At 41.2% G+C, this 16,830-nt stretch overlaps 1 protein-coding gene across 1 annotated transcript in view; it reads left to right on the plus strand.

Annotated features, from left to right (window-relative positions):
• The window catches only part of GAREM1 (GRB2 associated regulator of MAPK1 subtype 1), a 102,230-nt gene that overhangs the window by 18,946 nt on the left and 66,454 nt on the right, over positions 1-16,830 (plus strand). Inside the window, 1 exon segment of the mRNA XM_068189812.1 lies at positions 3,730-3,867. Coding sequence (XP_068045913.1) covers positions 3,730-3,867 — 138 coding nt within the window.

Raw genomic sequence — 16,830 nt, forward strand, 5'->3', positions numbered from 1 at the left:
CTTGACTTTTATTTGGGGGAGTAAAAGACCAGCACAAGTATTTGCCTGTAGATTCTTTGTAGTGGTTTAATTATATTGCAGGCATGTGGGGCAGGGAGGAGAGAGTGAAAACATAGAGCACCTAATCCACACTGGATCATAAGAGACAAAACTGTTACTAAAGGTGAGTGGCCTGTGTTCTCTGTTTTCTCATAGCATCTTATTTTTATGTAAGCAGCAGCCTAGGAGTGTGTTGAATAGGAGAGAACCGAGTTGTGAGGCTGGTGAGTGTGAGGGCTGCCGAGTTCTCTCCCACACAGCTAAAATGTGATTAATGAAAGGTTTGCACAACTTATGCCACTGCGGCAGGGGGAAATCAGATTGAATGTGTGTGGCTGTTTTGCAAGGTATGGTTGGCTGAGAAAGGTGTAAAAGGATAACTGAGCCTAGGCTGGGTTGGGCTGGGACAGGAGTCATGTAGCAAGGGTTAGAGGGGTCTCCAGGCTGGAAGGTCCTCCCCTCCAGAAAGAAAGCACTTTAAAATCACAGAGCAATTCTTATGGGGAAGACAGAGTAGAAGAAAAGGGAAGAAAGAAGTGAGTTGCTTTGTTGTCCTCAGTTACGTTTTCCTTGCATAGCTTGGAGACCATGGTTAGCCAGGTGTTTTTGAGAGTCCTTTAATCCCTTGGTGACAAGGAGCCTCTTCCTATAAAGCAAACTCCAGGAATCTGTCTCACCAATGGTTAGGAAAGATCAGGGCTTGGTAAGGACAGACCTGCCCTTTGTTAAGGAGCCAAGGGGAGTGTCAACTCCCTGTCACATCTGCTTCACCTTGTCTCCTCCAGTCTCCTGTGGCAAAGCACAAAATTCATTTCCGATGTAATCAGTTGCAGCAAATAATTGGTGTAATGAGAATTGTGGTTTCCAAGGTTCTGTTTAAAAAAATACAGCTACTTCCAGCTGCAGACTCAATTACGTAGTCACTCTTGGGCCTGCCTTACTAATCTCTCTTTACACTCACCTGTCCCACCCAGTTTTAGTGGAGCAACCACTTAAACAGATCGCAGCATGTGAGCCATGGCTGGAAGCACCTTTTCATAATGGGTGTCTTTATTTTCCTAAGAATATCTTCCTCAGATTCTTCGAGGGTGACCCATACTATAATTATTTCCCTGCAATCCTGGATGTTGAGTCCAGCTTCCCTTTAGGTAATATTCTGAAATTATACCTACAGATTGCAAGGCAGAGAAAATGTATACCAGAAATGCTTTGTGTTTTATTCCAAATTTGTTCACCACTGTCAGTGAAATTAGTAAAATACTAGGTCTTCCCTTAGGTGTCATTGGTTGGATTTTGCTGTGGGACAGAAAAATTACTTGTTGCCACGGATTATAGGAAGCACGAGTGTAGCTCTCAAAACTGAAACATGAGTTTCAAATAACACCATTTATTATTATTACTGTTATTGTTGTTATTATTATTGTGCTTTCCCTCAAAATCATGAAGCTTTGCAGCAAGCTGAAGGTAGTTTTTATACATATTAGAGGTTGCCCTGTGAGCAGAAAACAGGAGATACTCAAGGTCTGATAATCTGCTAAAACTTTGCAGATGCATAATTCCTTTAGCAAATCTATCTGAATTTCTTTCAAGATATGGATGGGAAAAGAGTTCCCTCGTGCTGCGTGGTAATTTTGCCACTCTTCCGTAGGCTTTACGATATCACTTATTCCAGTGTGCTGTGGGTGGAGGGGTGGTGTTTCCCAGGGTTCAGGAACTGGTGTTAAGCAGCCTGCTTGTCTGGGCTGCCAAGGAATGTGGTCCAAGGAACACCTGAAAGCCAGTTCATGAAATGGCCTGTTTACCTGGAAGCTACTTTCTGTGGAAAAGAAGGAAACCTAGAAATGTACTTTCATTGGAGCAAGAATAACTGGTACTAAGGAGATTTGTATACCTTCCGACTTCTCGATTTTTTTTTTTTTTTGTTTCTCCTCTACACCCCCATCATAGTAGTTTACCCATGGTTATAAGTTAAAGACACAAATGGGCAGAGCAGGAATTTTTTAAGGTTTAACAGGCCATGGAACAGCAGACCCATGGAAGTTTGGCCATGTCTCTCCCTTGTTTAGCCAGATCCGACTTTCTGGAGGAAACAAGCAGAGTCCTGTGGCCAAAGGGTGTCAGAGCAGATGGTCGTAATGGTTTCTTCTGATTTAAAATCTTAACAATTCTCACACACACCAGTTGCTCTGTTTAAAATTGTGTAGGAGGGTGCTTTCTGATAGAATGGGAGCATGAAATCAGGCAGGAATGGACTATGTAGAAGCTGTTGCCTACGGTGGAAGAGTGCCTGTTTTGGGCAGAAAAAAAGCTCAGTGGGAAGTAGCTCTCCTCTGCAGAGATTGAACGGAGGAAATGTCTGCTGCCCCGGGCTGAGGAAATCCTCATTCTTCCACTGAATTTTAGGAATATCAGGACAATGTGAAGAAAGTTCAGTTTGTTGTAGTAGCTGAAGGGGATGGGTTTTGTCCAAACTTGATTCCAGGGCTAAACTATTTGCATTATTTTTGGCTGTAACTGCAGAAGGCTGGTGGGAGAGAAGGAAAATGAAATTTCAAGTTTGATTATTTTTGGACTGTGTTTAGTGTCTACTGAGTGCTCTTGAGAGTCCAAGTGACTGCTTCAAAGACACCTGGAGAAAGGCTGGGTTTTGTGTGCTTAATGCAGAAGTGTACTGAGCAGGACTGCAGGTGTGTCAGAGCAGTTCTGTGATGATGCACAGAACAGTTTCCTGCTCTGTGAAATTTTGTTCATATATCATGCTTGAGATGTGTAGCTGGCACTTTAAGAGGTCTGTCTAATATGGCTCTTGCAGTTGCTGGAAAACCTAGCAAAGCACTCTAGAGCTGATCCCACACTGCAAACTGTAGAAACAGGGTAGGATACTCTGCAGGATTGCAAAGTTGTGAGGTGCAAGGGAAGAAAGGAGAGCTGGATCTTTGGCTGTGTTTAGGATGGGTTTGACAGACACCAGAGTACAAGGATACGAGAGAGTGCCCTAGAAAGGTGAGCAACACGTTGTCTGGGTTCAACCAGGCTTCTGGTTGAATTTCAGTCTGAGACAGGACTTAGATGTTTGTGAATTTTTTTCTTAATATTTATTTATTAATTTCTCTTCCTTAAGTGATAGGATTAAGTTTATAGACATCTGAATGGCTAATTAAGCAGTGGCTTGCAAAGAGATAGAATGACAAAGATGAAATCTCTGGATCTGAAAGTGTGATATCCAGTTACTACTGTATGCTAGTGTGATGCTTCTCTTTTAAAATATGAAAATGTGTTGGATGTTTTTTTCCCCTTTATTTAAAAACTAAAGGACCTCTCAAGTATTCGTATTGAGTCAGATAGGCAGACCAAAATAGAAATATGAAAAGTGTGTTTATGAAGAAAGTTGAAAAAGGAGCCCCAGAGCCACTGCTCAGTAATCTGGATTGCATCTCTGTGATATTGTATGCATGCACTGAGGTATTTTGCTTCATGTTTGTTTTCTGGAAGGTAAGGTGTTTAAGTTGTAAAAGTGAATACTGGACAGAGTTGAAATTTACTTAACTGAATTTTTAATTATCAAAAAGTCTGGGAAAAAATAAACACCAATAAGAATAAAATGCTTGTTGTGGTGCTTTCCTAATTCATCATGCAATAAGTGTGGTTTGTTTTATTTTTTAAAAAAACACTGCATCTGTTTTACAGGAGAAACTATAGAAGGTCTTCGGGAGAGCGATTATCTTCTGATTCATTCGTGTCGGCAGTGGACAACAATTACAGCTCACAGTCTGGAGGAGGGTCACTACGTCATAGGGCCAAAGATAGAAATCCCTGTACATTATGCAGGTAAAGCTAATGTTGACCTGAAATACAAATTGAAAAATAATGAATTGCCTACCACTTACACTGGTCATTATATTTGAGAGACTGAAGCTAAGCTTCTCATGCCATCGTCTGTGAGCTAACTTTTTAGTAATGTTACAAAGCAAGAGATACTGACTTGCTTGCAGGGCTGCTAAATAGACGTATTTCATCGAGCAACACATTGACAGAACCCGTAGCTGTGTAGAGGAATTGATTTCAATTTGAGCATAATGAGTTGCCAGCACTTCTCATGTGTGAATGTGGAGACACAAGTGTGAAAGTTTGAAATTGCCTTGAAATGTTTGGTCAAAGATGGAATAGATTTTATATTCAAGCTGGGGGGGGATTTTCTGATGTTTCCATGTTGAACACCAGGGACTTTTCATAAGAATACTGCAGTTTTAAGCTAATGCTCCTCAGTAGTGCCTTGTTTATGCCTTCTTGAGTGATAGAGTAATACTGTTGTTCCAAGTAGCTATGATCCAACTAATCCATATTTATTTTATGATTTCAAATTATTTTTACTTTGCTAGGAAATTATTTTTAATACTTCTTCCTGCTGTTTAATGTTCTTATTCACAAGCTGAACAGAACAATACAATGAGAGTGGGAAGTGCTTATCTTACAGGAGTAGATAGAAAACTTTTCAAAGCTGGAAAGTGTGAACTGAAAGAGCCATGGCTACAAAATAAAGATGCGGGCTTAGTGTTTTAATTAGTCTTTTGTATAAACAGTTATCAATTGAATAATGTGCTTGGCTCTGCTACAGTCTCCTTTAAAACATTGTGCACTGAGGGTGTGCTGAATTGGACAAGAGCTGGCTGAATTGCTTTGTGTCAGTCACACCAGTGCGACAGCTGCAGCAATGCACCCTATTCCAGTGATGAAAATTACACCACTTGCCTTCTTAAGTACTGTTTCTCCTTGGAGTTCACTGCTGGAATGTTACTTTTTCTAAGATAGGTTTAAAAGTTTTGGTCTGATGGCATATAGTGTCATAATGTATGTGGCTTTAAAACTCTCTGAAGTTGACTTTCTTAGGATAAACATTTTCCAGTGCTTATGCTTAGTAATGTTAATTTTTTTTTTTGACACCTCCTGGCTGCATAAGCTCCAGTGGTGTGGACAGATAAACACTTCACTTCCTTTGAACTCAATGCCATGTTTAAAATCCTTAACACTGATTCCTGGAAGGAGAACGGAAAATAAAATTGTTAATGGCATAAAAGATCTTAAGGGATTTACTGAAGGCTTGGTTTGGTTCTTTATTTTTAAAGTTAACAAAGATGTGCTAAGTAGTGTTTCCTGTTTCTTCATGTTTCCATTCATTCATATCTTAAATTTACACAGACATCAGAAAAATAAAAATCTATCCCCTGAGATACTGCAAAAGTGTCGATATGCTTTTCTTCCTGGCTTGTGTTAATGCAGGAAAAGAGGGTGTGTTTAGTTAGCAAAATACATTTTGCTGTCAAAGAAGGTTCCCTGCCACAAAACCCTTATTAATGAGATGAAAATACCTGAATGTTTAGAAGCTTCCGTCTGGTGAGGACACTTACTGAACACGAGATGAGCTCCAATGTTGCCAAAGGAACTTCACAAAAATGGTCTGTGCTAACTTGCAGAACCAGAGCATGTCTGATGGGCTTGCCTCCATGTAAGGAGAGATGAAACTGTGCATGTGAAGGGTTAGTTAGCAAAGCACTGCAGTTTGGCACTTGGATGCTAGCATCTAAGTGGAGTTAGAGGTGTCTTCCACACCCTAAAGATTAACTTGTGCTGCTGTGGAGTACCATACAGAGGTCTGTGAGCTAGCACTGAGTGTGCTGTCAGTGCTGCCCTGTGCAGTGCCTCATGTTCACTGCTCTTGGGATCCAGAACCCCCCGCTGGAGAGGCCAAGTTTAATGGAGCTATCTAAGCCAGTTTGCTGGGCTGCGTGCTGACCTGGATTATGGGACTGATTTTTGCATGGTTAAACTTTAAACTTCTGTCAGCTAAAATGTACTACCTACCAGAATGACCCTTAGAGATGGAATATAAGAGCTCATTGAAATTACTTTCAAGGTTTGTTTTGGCTTTAATAGAGTACCTTTTTTTTTGTTTTTAACCCTAGAAGAATTTCAATGTCACAAATTGCAGCATGATTTTCATTGTAACAGTTGAGCAGGAAGAGACACTGAAACTGATTTAATTTTCTGAGATTACAGTTTAAGTACCACAAAGTCATCACTCATGTATATATAACTATGAGCATAAAGTAAATCTTATTTTGTTACTTGCTAAATCAGGTTTTGATACACTTATTAAACAACACAATAAAACAAATACAACACAAATACAATAAAGCCTTACTAAAGAAGGGAAATGCTGTATTTTACATTTAAGTGGAATTTTATTACCAGAACCTGATTTGTGCAGTCTTGCTGGTGGTCCTTTCCCTACTATGAAAGTTCTACCCTGGTTGTTTCTTTTGATGGTGGCAGACATGATTAATTTTTGCTGTTAAAGATCATATATAACAGCTGTTAGTGTAACCATTCTCTCTTGAATATTCTCTCCAGTCTGTTTCTCTTTAGAGTAAAAATTAAAGTTAATGTAGCATCAAGTTAAATTTTAATGTAATTAAAACCAAATAACTGATGTGTTTCTGGCACTTAAAACAACAGAAGTCTTCACATGCATATGGAATGGAGAGCATATCAAAATTAATGTCCTGATAGTGCCCTATCTTTCCCTGAAAGAATGGGTTTCACTAGTGTCTGAGGTAAACCATCACCGCAGATGGACATTCCTTTGGTGCCGTTTGCTTTCTTCGGGTACACAATTCACACTTGATACTTATAGGAAGGTCTCATCAGCTCTCTGTCTGAACTAGTTATGTTTTGTTCCTGGTACTCTGATATCCTTAATTTCTACTCTAAAAGCAAGTGTATGTTACTGATCCCCTGCAGCTGATGTTAAATATTACTGTTACATTTTGCTTAGGCAGCACGGTAACCTTTACCTTGATAAATGTCTCCCCTGGTAGCCTCTGGAAAATACCGGTTTATGATCTCAATTTGGAAGATACAGGTTCTGTTGGTATCACACTTTACTGTGCTGAATTACATTTTGCTGTGCTGCTGCTTGCCAAGAAGGATATTTTTCATTCTTCTGCAGAAGCTCTGCATAGGAAGATGCGTCCCGGGACATGCTGGTGACCAATCTGTGACATAGTCTGTGATAACTAAAAGGCACTGAAGACACTCCCTCAGGGTTTTAACACTGTGGCCCTGAGATGTTGTCTTATTCTTCTTGCATTACTTTCTAGGACTGTACAGCTCAAAACTATCTTTCTGAGGATTCTGAGGTTTGTGTGTTTGTGTTTCTGAGGATTTATCAGCTCAAGCCACAGAGGTGTTCTGCTATGACTGTGAATGGCTTGGGTTCAGTCTGTTGTAAATGCCTCTGCTACATGGCCATAGTTGTTTGTGTGCAGGTTATTGATGTGAAAGTGGATGATCAAGTTGGACGTGGTTGCTTAAAACCTGCTGCACAGGAAAAGTGGCACAGAAGGCTGTGGAGTGTGTGCATACCCCCACCTACACAGTGCAGTCTTCTCTTTCAAAGGCCATGCTAGTGTTGGTGAGTGCATGCAATGAAAGAAAAAAGTACTTTGGGATGAATTGGCAGCATCCAGGTAATTTTGCTCCAAATACTCACTCCCATGTTTTATCAAATCATAACAGGACTTTTAATGTTGGGGTTTTTCAGGGCCTTATCTCTTGTTGCAACTGATGGTTCATTTTTTCAACTGTTTGGTTTTTTTCCATTCTGAAAGGAAAGCTGTTCCTTTGAGGTGATATTTTAAAAAAAAAGGAAGAACACAGAAATGTAAAAATCCTTTTCTTTATCTGTAGTCTTCTACTCAGTTTTGCCCAGAGTTTGGAGGGAATGCCTCTTAGTTCTCTGCTGCCATCTGTGTGCACACAGGAGTCAACTAATAACAAAAACATTTCTATAAAGATATTAGAAAGCAACACCCTATTCCAGGGTGTGCCACACTGTAACACATCCGGGATGTTGAAAATTCTCCTGTGAACTCACACCTCCCAGCCACGGTCTGAAGGTGTGCAGTTGCATATACAGAGTAATCACTGGTGCCCTGCTCTGGCTGCTTACCTAAGTGTGCTGATAGCTTTCTTAATGTCTTTTAAATGAGGAAATATAAAACCTTGTCATGTGAACCTTCCACAGGTGGGGTGCTGGATAGGAATGAGTCAGAAGGCCCTTCTCTGGTGTTGGAACTGGTGTACAACAAACACCCCACTGAAACCTGTTTCTGCGGGTTTGATTTGTTAATCACAGAGCAGTGCCTGATAGGCCTGCTCCTCCCCGTGTCCTGCGAACACGGAGAAAGACGCTCTCTGCAAGTCTTCTCAGGAGTGAACTTGCCTTGGCAACAGGAGGGCAGGACAGCTCCCTGAGATTTGGCAGCATGCAGCTGCAGAAATTCTCTCTCAGGTCCAAAGGTATGGCTGCCTCCAAGGCATGGTTTGGCCATTCCTGTGGGCTTATTGCTATCCACTCTGGAAGAGCCATCCCTTGGACACTGAGGGAGGAGAACATGGTGTGAGTTAGGTATCTCCCAGTTGTCTTGAAGTGATGACGGTGACAGTAGCTGCTGTTCCTCATTAGCCCCCCCTGAACCTGCTCCATCCTGGTTTAGGATGTCTGGAAGAGCTCAGATTTTTCCTTCAGTGATGCTGTGCTCTCTTGGATGTTTATAATGTGTTGGGTCTTCTGTAAGTTTGCTGTAGAGCTCTCTTCCTGGCCCTGGGGAGAAAAGTGAACATTAGACTGGCACGCATCCTTTGCTTGTCAGCATTATGGTATCTGCTGCCAGCTTGTGTTACTTTGGGGACAGAGCCTGCTTAAGTTCAGTTCAGACTCTCCACTCCCTCAGATGCAATTTAATGCTGTCTGCTGCTCAAGGAAAGTGGTGCTGGACAAAGAGCGCTTTGTCTGGTGCTTTGCCTCCCTTGGAAGAGCGGGTGGTGCCAGGGAAAGCTATGCCTCTTCTTCTGAGTGAGCTGAGCAGCACAGCTCCGATGGGGTAATTTTAAGTTCAAAGAGGTGGGTGAGATCTAAGGCAGGGAGGGACACTGCCTTAGAGAGAGAACTGAGTAAAGAACTTAGGTGAGTCCTTTCCAGCCAACAGGCACACCACTCCCTGATATGAAATGTTTTGCACTTTAATTTGTGTTATGCTTTGAACTTGACCTGGCAGCAAGCTATCGCACAGTTCTCCTGAGGCTTTTGTGCTCTGCAGCTGAATATCACTTTCTAGAGAGCAGGGCCCGAATGCAATGCTCCTGAGAGAGGCAGGCTGCCATGTGTATGTGGGCTGGTAAATTATTAATGAATGGATATCTTCTTCCTCAGAAGAAAACCAAGAAAACAACCTACCCACACATTTAATCCCCCCAGTACTCAAGTTTTGTTTAGTTTTTCCTTTTTTTTCTGAAGAGTTGTGCATCTGCAAAGCAATCAGAGATTTGAGAACTTTTCACAAATGCGTATAATAAAAGAAAGCATTGCCACCAGCATATAGCCTTCATGCTTTTAAAAGAGAAATATGACTTCTGTAGTTCTGAATACTTGATTGTGTGAAGTTTCTTGAGAACAACAACCTTCCTCTCCCCATAAACATGTAGAAGAAAGTGTATTGGGTATTCATTTAAAAGTCTGATTGTGGAGTAGTGCCTGAATATTACACAGAGAGAGGGCATTCATTTTATTGAACCGTTTCTGCCTCCTCAACTCTGAGATCAGTAATGTCCATAACACTTAAAATTGTCCATACAGCATCATTACATGCTTTTCTGGAAATATTTATGCTTTAAAATATATTTATTGACGTGATTTTATTTTGTTGCTACCTCATTTTCCCCACAAAGACTTATTTTTTTTATTCTAGGAAATCACAGCTTTGTAGTCTGGAAATTCTTCATATTCCTGACTTCTCAAACCTGTCACCTTGAAAAACTGGATGAACTCATCTTGTATACAAGCAAATATCCATATTCATCTTTCTTTTTTTTTTCCTCAGAGACTTACCTTCAAGTTGTCAGACTTTCCCGTGGTCCTGTCTGTTATTTCACTTTCTGTGACCATTTAAATTTTAGCAAACACTTCTCTGTTGATCTACAGTGCAATATCAAATTGCAGAATCAAAATGCAGTTGATGAGATTGCTGGCAAAAAATGCTTATTTCTTTTGCATCTCTGAGTGCACTTGTTCTTCCTGTTCTTTCATCTCCCCCTGTTAGCCAGTCTGGCACAGCAGCAGCTTTTTATCTAATTTTAATGAAATATTCCCCTTTTGTCAGATCACCTGTGTTGGAGAATCTTGTCTGCTTTGCATTTTTTTTTATAACTGCTAAGGAAAGTATACATATGTCTTCTCTTTTTTTTTTTTTCCTGTTTCTTTCTTTGTGTATATACAACCTTATGTCTATGAGAGATTCCTGGTATCCCCTACAGAACTTGTAGAATTTGATTGATGTCCAGTTTGATGGGTGGATATATCAAAGTTTGCATCCAGCTTTTTAATGATACCACATTCAACACTCTTTTAGTTCCAATTTACCTTTCAGACATTTCAGATGGGCCAGACAGCAAAACTGGAACTGCTATAAGAGTCTGCAGCCCTCAAAGACTGTTGCTCTTTGATGTAATGAAAAGAGTGGGATTAATTCACGGGGTAGTAATATTCCAAGCAATGGAGGAAAAGTCTGTGTCCCAGAAGTTCATGGAAGAAAATACATTTTCTCTCTTTCTTTCTAACCTGGAGTAAGAGTCTATGGTCTGTAGGTACCAGTTCTACCCTAAAATATGCTTGGTGCCTTAGCTTGGACCAAAAGCTTGTGATGACAGTGATATTTTTCAATCCTACTGCAGTGAGGTATACGTGGGAAGAGGTGTATACTTTTAGATACAGCTATCTTGCTCTCCTCTACCTTGACTTCAGCACAAGTATAATCTTGTCCTTGTTTTAAAAAGAAAAACCCTAAGTTTTTCCTTAGCATTGAACTTTGTGTTTTATTTGTGAGAAGGGAGGTAGGAAGAGAGAGGGAAAACTTGCAGCTTTTATGATTGATGACTCCAAATATCACATGTTCCTCTCAGACTTCCACAGTTCTTGGCTGTTACTCAAAGTCCGCAAACTTGAAACTTGCTGCAATTCAGCTGTGACCTTACAAGCATTTACTGTAAGGTGGTTGGTGGGGTTTTTGTTTCATTCTGTTTTCTTGTTTCAGATCTCCATGAGCAGCAAAAAAAGCCAATTGGAGTTGCATCAAATAGGAAAAAGTTCTAGAGGCTTGTACAAAAGAAATTAACTGGAGAGGATGACTTTTTGAAAGACTGCAATTGAGGGAAGGTAGAATAGCAGCCGGGAAACTGGTTTCCAGAAGACTGGGAGATGGCCTGAATCACACAGGATTTGTTTAGCATTGCTTGAATTACTTTGCCTTAGCTCTTGGCTGGTACAGTGGAGTGCTGGGCTCATTTGCATGATGCTGGAAAGACTTAAGTGCTTGGGAGAGGGTCTTAAAAGCTGCCTAACTTAACCACTGGGAAGCTGAGAGAAATAGGCTGATCCCCACTGGGAATCTGAGGTGTATTCAGTGCTGCACTCGAGGTTCTAATCTGATCCCACATTTCTATCGATTTGAAGATACCCTAAGCACCAGCTACAGGAAAATTGGAAATGTGGCTTCTGAGTTCCCAAGAGACAGCTGTTCTCCTCTTTCATGAGGTCTAACTTAACAAATCAGAAGGGAGGAATTGCATGAGCACTACAGCCTACCCAGCTGGTGAGCTCCTGCCAGCAAGGTTGGGGCAGGGAAACAGTTCCTGTTTCTAGGCACTGAGGAGGCATGAATAAAGTGAGAAACTGCTTCACCCCTTGCCTACCCCAACAGGCCTGTAGAAAACCATGCAGTTGAAAGTCTTTAAGGATAGTTAAGGAGCTCAAAAAGGGTTGCTTAGTTTATACTCTGTAATTACAATCTGGAACTTCACACCAGTTTTCCTAAAGTAGGAATTTTAAAGTTTTAACACCACACATCTGGCTTTGAAGTTATCCCTTAATGAGGTAAAGAATGAAAATAAGGGAGTTGTAAAGGCTATATGAAATCAGTTAAAAATGTGTTTCTCTTCTGTGCAAACTTGGGGGAATAATTTTTATTAAATTCTGAGAAATGGGATATTTTGAGTTGATGGTTCATATGGGCAGTGATGCCTTTTGTTAATCTCTTACATAAGGCTGCGTGAATTTTCATTTTTACAGAGTACCAGGTGCAGAAGAAAGCAAGCACATGTAACTGCTAGGAATGAAGCAGTCGCCAATGCAGCTATCCCATGACTCTTACCTGGATAACAGTTCATGCTAGTAGAGGATGAAGACTCTTGCAAAGAAGTAAAGCCCTTAATGCTTGGGGAATTTGGTTATGGACTACTGCACATTTCATTTCATTTGGTTGATTCTTCTGCTTTTGGTTTCACTTTGTTTCAACTTCATCCCCACTTTTTCCTTTACTGATGACTTGTTACATGGACTAAATCTGCATGGGAATTTGTGAGGGAAGAAATTGCCATGAGCTTTCTATAATTAGTCTATGAAATCTCTTTCAGACAGACTGTCCCTTTTCCTTCTGGGGGCCAGAGGGGGAACTGTTACAACTGAGCTAATATGGCAAATAAGCAAGGCAAAAATTATTGATGTCTTTCCCTTCTGTAAATACAGAACCCAGCTGGCAGGAATGTAGAGCAGGAATTTTGATAGGTCATGTGTGTTTAGGGAGGGAGCTGCAGAGAAGTCTTGTCTCACAGGGTGACGTCGTCCTGTGAATTTTTGGATTCCCAAACAGATGATTTTTTTTTCCCTGCTGGAGCCAGTATTTGCTGCTGAAAACAACTGATAGGAAGTGTTGTAGGAATTCTTCAGTCAGCATCCTCCCTATGGAAACCCGCACACTTCACGTCTGGGAACGAGAGCTGGTCACGTCAGTGCTGCCAATTAAAGCAGCTGACATCATTGATGTCCTAAGCTTTGACTGAACTACTGTGCCAATAGGAAAATAAACCCGTGCTATTTAAGTCATGTATAACTGTTTATATGGAGAATGTAATTTGTGTGATTAATTTAGCCTGTGATCCATGGCAGTGATTCTGCTGTGTCAGGGAAAGGCACTTCTGGGAGCCTTGAAATTTAAAGAAGTGGAAAAACTGGCGTTTTACTCTGTCGTGGGCTGTTGTGCAGAGATTTTCTGTTCTCAGCTGGCAGAGATGAACTTGTTTCAGTGGCAGGGAGGGGAGGGAAGCTATTAACACTAATAGCAAAGGTGACCACTATTACCTGCATAGGAGGAACATGGGTATTTAACTTCTTGCTCTGAAGGACCTGTGCAACAGAGAGAAACTGAAAGCCTGTACTTACCTTCTTGCAGCTTTATGTACAGATATGAAGCTCTGTCTTCCATTAATCCCCTTTACTGCAGGTGAGCCTCAACTCTTTTGTTGAGCCCAAGTGTGCAGTTTGACTCCAAATCTGGGTGGAGCAGAGGAAAAGAAGAAAATCCATTGTACCTGTAAGAGGGCTTTCATAAATGTCCTCAACTAGGAACACCAGGCTGCTGAGCCACCTGCCACAAAATCTACAACACTGACAGATGCTACTGTCATCTTGGATAGTTGAAAGCCTATGTAGAATTAAGAAAGACCTTTCAAATCAATGTGTTACGGTTATGTTTTTTAGGGGAGGCACCTTGACATCATGCTCTTTAAATATCTGTCACCAGTTCAACCTTTCCAGTTCATCTCACATAAATGCTATATTGCACTGGACTGGGAATAGCCAGCCAAGACTGGCCGGCTGCATTTGAGTTGCTGAAATAACTCAAACCAGCTGCATCTGTTCCCTGTTGCCTTGTTTCATGGCAATCACCTGATCCTTCTTTTGCTGTGTGTGGACCAGCTCCTCATGTGAAAGGTCCCATTTTTGTTATGATGGCTGCACATGTGCTCAAAAAGGAAGAGTGATGGGTGAGTAGCATGCAAGATCCCACCTGAGAGTTGTCATCAAAATGATGAAACGTGCATTTGTTGTGTTCTGCCAGAATAATTGGTTTGTGTATTTTATTTAGTTTGTTAAACAATTTATAACTTCTTGAGCATAGGCAAGTGTGTGTGTCTGTGGAGGAGAAAGCATTCAGAAAAAGTAAGGACTGGGAAAGCTGTCTCTGCTAAAATGCTGCATGGGCTTCTGCATTTCCAGACCCCAAAAGTAAAGTCTGTGTAGGCCAGGTGGGATCACTGTGAAGCTTGATGGGAAAAGTGAAGCAGGTGAGATGGATGGGCAGGCTGACTTGAATAATCCCGTTCTTTAGCTACTATGTCTCTGCTCAATTAATTACATGGGCTCAAAGTATGTGGGAGAACTAAGACATTGGCTACACAAATGGCATTGCCAAAAATAGAAGAAAAACAAAGTAGTGCTGCATTAGATTCGTGGATCTGAGTTGAGAGATTCTTGCAAATGTGGCTTAGAAACCCAGAACCAGCTGCTGGGAAGGATGTGTCCCTCAGAGTCAGTGTAGGAGAAGAGCTAAAGCATGTCCTGGGGTGTGGGATGAGAAATACTCTGAGTAGGCATGAAGTTGCTGTATGATACTAAATCAGCCTTAGGCTTCACTAGACATTGTGGAACTTTGGATGGGGGAAATGGTCAGTACTTGTAACTGTTCATGGTATCAGATTTTTTCTGTGCAGTGCTGTTGAGCCATCCAAGAGGAGAGTTGCTATAGAAACATAACACGTGAATTTAGACAAACTTTCTAAATAAAATCAACAGAAAACCTGAATTTGAGTTCAGACTGGTAGTGTCTTAAAACAGAATGTAAATAGAAGAGAGTAACATTTATAATTAGGTCTAGTATGCATATGTTCCTATCTGAAAAACTGCTTTCTCTGAGTCTAAAAAAAGGCTGAGATGGACTCAAAATTGAAAGGGTTGGGGTAGGTTGCTTGTTCTCCTTTTTTTGTCAATTTGATTGCTGCTGACTGACCACTGTCCTGCTTCAGGAAGTTTGTGGCTGCCTGTGGGCAGCCTGTTTGTCTACTGGTGTGTCAGTACAGCTGTTTGTCCAGTATCTATTTGTCTGCTGGTGTGTCAGTACACACACTATCAAAGACACACAAAAGTGTCAAAGGATCTGATGGATCTAGTGAATCCAAAGGTCTGCAAGAGCTGTTCTAGGCAGATGGCTGGGACCAGATGTGCTTGTGCTGACTTTTGTCACCCTCTGGCTGTGGGAGTGTTAGGGCAGTAGTAGGGAGGGAGAGGAGTGAGTGGGAAGTACTGGTGGAGGGGGAAGTAGGGGACGGTAGCAGCAGCACCATGGGTGGTGGTGGATGGCAGCAGGAGGAAGAGATGGAGGGACAAGGGCTCCCTACTGGGAGGTCAGGAAGCACCAGCCTTGCAAGGATGAGGCATTCTGCCAACCCTGCTTTGGGATCGGGGATCCCCTGTCAAACTGGTAACTTGCTCTGAGCACCGAGTGGCTCTCAGTGCTCTACTTCGGAAAATTTCTGGTGCCATTTTAGCAAAAAGTTGCTTTGCTAATCTACATTTCTGGTTAAAATTTTAATGACTAGAATTAGTCTGTCTAGAAGAAAGAGACATATGGCAAGCAAATGGCCTTTTTTAATGAGCCTCCCACTCAGCAGTTGGCTGCTCATCCAGTTTGTGTGTGGCACAGTCTTAGAGCAGCATCTTCTTGCCAGATTTAAAAAAAAAAGAATTAAAATCCTGCAACTTTTTGGTGAGTCTCCTTTCAGGAAGGGGGTTAGGAAACATCATCATGTAAGTATTAGAGAAAGACAAAACTTCACTGTAGCTTTTGCAACAATTTATTACCAAAGCTGTAAAAAAATATTCCAGAACCTGGTTTAGAAAACTGGAAAGCACAGAGTTCTTTACCTCTCAGTGGTGGTTGCTTAGCATATATATTTTTCTAGAGCATGTGAAATTTTCAATGATAAATAAAACAAAGTAACATAATATCTGACTTCTGAAAGTCACAGTAGTCTGAAAGGCTGTAATAAATTATTGCAGCTGGTCTATAAAATCCTATTAAAATTTATTTCAGTAAATACTTGTTGGAAGATACTGTATTTGATAGGCAGTAGTGAGTCTGGAGGATTGATGGGACCATTGTTTCTAAACCGGGGTGCCACCAGTATGGGAGCATAAAATTTATGATAATCAGTCTCTGCTGTTAGTAATGGGTCTGTGACTGATCTAAGAGAAATCCACTGCCAAGGTGTAGCTGTGTAAGGGTTCATGGAACTAAAAACTTACTTATTTACGCCCAACTTCCTCGTTCAGCCTTAAGACTTCAGATGAACTTGTGGCAAGTTCAGGCTGTCCTTCAACACTTAACCTTGCCTGCTGAAGAATATTATGTGCTGTGGCAATGACTTTTAATATTGGCTCTGATGTTTGTGTTTGTTCTCATGTTGGAATTAGTTTATGTGTAGCAAAGGAAGAATACCTCATGCTCCATCATCTTGCTGCTAACCCATTCTGAAGTTCTGCCTCACCTCTTGTGCAGTAGTGCTGCTTTTCCTTCTTTCTGTGATTTCTAACACTTTTCCTGACCACTCAGTGATTGCTTTTGAAAGTGTGAAGAACTTTGCTACCCTCTGTATGCATTTGTGGCTACCCAGCCCTCAGCTGAAGAGTGAGGGCTGCTTGTGCAGTCCTTTATCTTGAGCACTGCCACTACTTGGTGGGTTTGAGGGATCCTCTGTAGGAAAGAGGCTGGTTAAATACTTCTACAAGAAAAAAAGAGAGATGTTTCAGACCTGTTTCAGTAGGACTGCCTGAAAAAAAAATGG

The sequence above is a fragment of the Anomalospiza imberbis genome, chromosome 1 (genome assembly GCF_031753505.1).
Source record: "Anomalospiza imberbis isolate Cuckoo-Finch-1a 21T00152 chromosome 1, ASM3175350v1, whole genome shotgun sequence".
Lineage (NCBI taxonomy): Eukaryota > Metazoa > Chordata > Aves > Passeriformes > Viduidae > Anomalospiza > Anomalospiza imberbis.